The following is a 2275-nucleotide window of genomic DNA, read 5'->3' as shown; positions in this document are numbered from 1 at the left end:
AGGATAACCTGAGCCACTCTAACTAGAAGCTTTATCAAAAAGGAAAGTTTTAAGCCTAGCCTTAAAAGTAGACAGGGTGTCTGCCTCACGGACGTTTATGTTCTGGTTCCTTATGGGCGGATCTTTGTCTCCTCTAATAGTCTAGAGCTCTATTGCTGACTTTGTTTCTTCTTCTGTATCTGCTGGTTCTCAGTCTTCCATCCTCTGTTCCCAGGCTGCAGGCCCCTCCCCCGAGCGCTTATTCTGGTATCAGTGTCCTGGAGGCCCAGGAGGCCTTGACCCGGCAGCAGAAACAGAACCCTGGAGTGGAAGGAACTCCCCCGACCTACAGTGAGGCTATCGGGCATTTTTTCCACCCAGCGACGCTGAACTCCAGCCAGAGCCGTGGGGCCATGTCGCCGCTGCAGGGGGCGCCGTCCTCCATCATCCACGGCCTGCTCAGGCCGCAGGGGAGGGTGGAGAACAGGAACAGCAAGGAGAAATCCCACAAACCTCAGCAGGTGTGACTGGACCTTCTCCATCAGCTCAGCCAACGCTGATGTTTGGTCAGACTGTAAACGCTGAAGCTTCACTGCTCCTGCGTTTCTCTTTGGGGAGAACATCTGGAAACCTCCGAGCTTCTCCTCATCTCCTGCTTCAGGTATGATGAGCACTTCAGATGAACAAGGAGAAGATGAAGGTGGATGAAAGCCTCCTCCTCACGTTCCTCATCCTTCCTCCATCGTCTTTGTTCTCAGTGTTTAGCTGTTCTGTTTGTTTCTGGAGAACGGATCATTTCCAATCCTGCAAAACGCTTCAATCGTCTTCGCTTCTGCAGGATTTGTTCATTTCCTTTTTGATAATCCTCTGTTGCTCCTGCTCCGAGCTTGGCCTCGCCAGCGGGGCGTGAAAGCACATATTCCCAGTGTAGATTTAGCCGATGTGGTTGTAACGTAGCTCAGCAGGTGTAGCACCGTGCTAAACGTCCTCAGGCCTGAAGCTCCGCCTTACAAAGACCGACTCCTGCAGGAGATTCACGCATCCTGGTTTCAATTTGATGTCTTCTGAAGACGTTTGCACAAAGTCCAACTGTCATCTGCAGAGGAAAACGATCTGCAGCTGAGAATGGAGGGATCTCTTTGAAAACTTGATGCATTCATTTATTTAAAAAAAAGAGTCGTGAGAAACACGCCAGGGTGCCAACATGGAGACGAACACATTTCTTCACGACTTATGGGGTATATATACACACGTATGCAAAACGAGAGCAGAAAAGCACGAAGTTAGAGTTATTTATATATTTGCTGAAAAGAATTGCACTATTTTGTTTAGAATGATGGGTCATTAGAGAGGGACTCTTATTGGGAAGGAGCTCTCTGTTTGGGTTAAAGAGGAGAAGCGGCGGCGTTTTAGGAGCAGCTCTGTGCACAGCAGCAAACATCAGTCGATGGGAAGATCTGACTTTGGTCCAAAGGACTCAGACGACGTTTCTGCACCATAGAAAAAAAGAATCTCCAGTTTATGCAAACGTCTGAGTCCAGCGGGCCGATCAGAGGTCAGCAACCCTGTGGGTCCAATCAGAAACCCCGGATCTCTCTCCGTCTCTCATCCCTGTCGGCCGAATCATTAGCAATCCAAAGCTGCTACTACCTCGACCAATCGATGAAGCACACACGTTCCTCCAGCCGAATCACTCTGCAGCGTCTAACGGGCGTCTGAGCCAATCCAGATCATGTGGAACGTAGAAGTAGAGTAGAGTAGAATTAGGTGTTTTCTATCTTTTATTTGTTCATTAGCAGAGAGACGGCGAATGTCCTCGTTGTGGAGCGTAACTCAGGAAGAAAGCCTGTTACCCAGCAGGTCCCTGATCGTCCGATGGTTGGCTGTGCATAGGGCAGACCTAGCGCCGCTAGAAACCCAAACTTCTCCTCTTTCAGTGGGCATCTCTGAGCACTTTACTGCAACAGAACCGAGTCCACAATCCTGAGTGGGCCAAACAATCCTGAGTGGGCCAGTGGCAGCAAGCAGAGACCTTAGAGCTGCTTTCCTCCTGCTTCATGACGTTTCTAAATCAGTGGTGTTCTGCCTAAACCAGGTTCTGATGTTTAGCAGAACCGACCACAAGTATTTCCTGATATGCTTTAGTTTCTGCTTTGTCTTTGTTTCTTTAACTCATGATGGGCTGTTGAAACTAGACACACCTGAGTGTTAAAAAGTGACACGAGTGTTAACAGCAGCCTGTCCCGTCAAAATAAAAGCAGAAGACGATGATCTGACCTGAAGCCGGAGATGAGAT

At 49.0% G+C, this 2275-nt stretch overlaps 1 protein-coding gene across 5 annotated transcripts in view; it reads left to right on the top strand.

Annotated features, from left to right (window-relative positions):
• LOC107103435 (protein TMEPAI-like) overlaps nucleotides 1-2269 on the top strand; it is a 39023-nt gene extending 36754 nt beyond the window's left edge. For 4 of the 5 annotated variants that reach the window (XM_015403146.1, XM_015403143.1, XM_015403142.1 and 1 more), the window contains exon 5: nucleotides 215-2269. In XM_015403146.1, coding sequence (XP_015258632.1) covers nucleotides 215-506 — 292 coding nt within the window. In that variant the 3' untranslated portion in view covers nucleotides 507-2269. The remainder of the gene's footprint in view (nucleotides 1-214) is intronic. The other variant, XM_015403145.1, reaches the window with a different exon arrangement.
• Nucleotides 2270-2275: the final 6 nt, after the last annotated feature.

Source organism: Cyprinodon variegatus, unplaced genomic scaffold, assembly GCF_000732505.1.
Source record: "Cyprinodon variegatus isolate N-32 unplaced genomic scaffold, C_variegatus-1.0 Scaffold1448, whole genome shotgun sequence".
NCBI lineage: Eukaryota > Metazoa > Chordata > Actinopteri > Cyprinodontiformes > Cyprinodontidae > Cyprinodon > Cyprinodon variegatus.
This window is presented reverse-complemented; position numbering and strand designations above follow the sequence as displayed.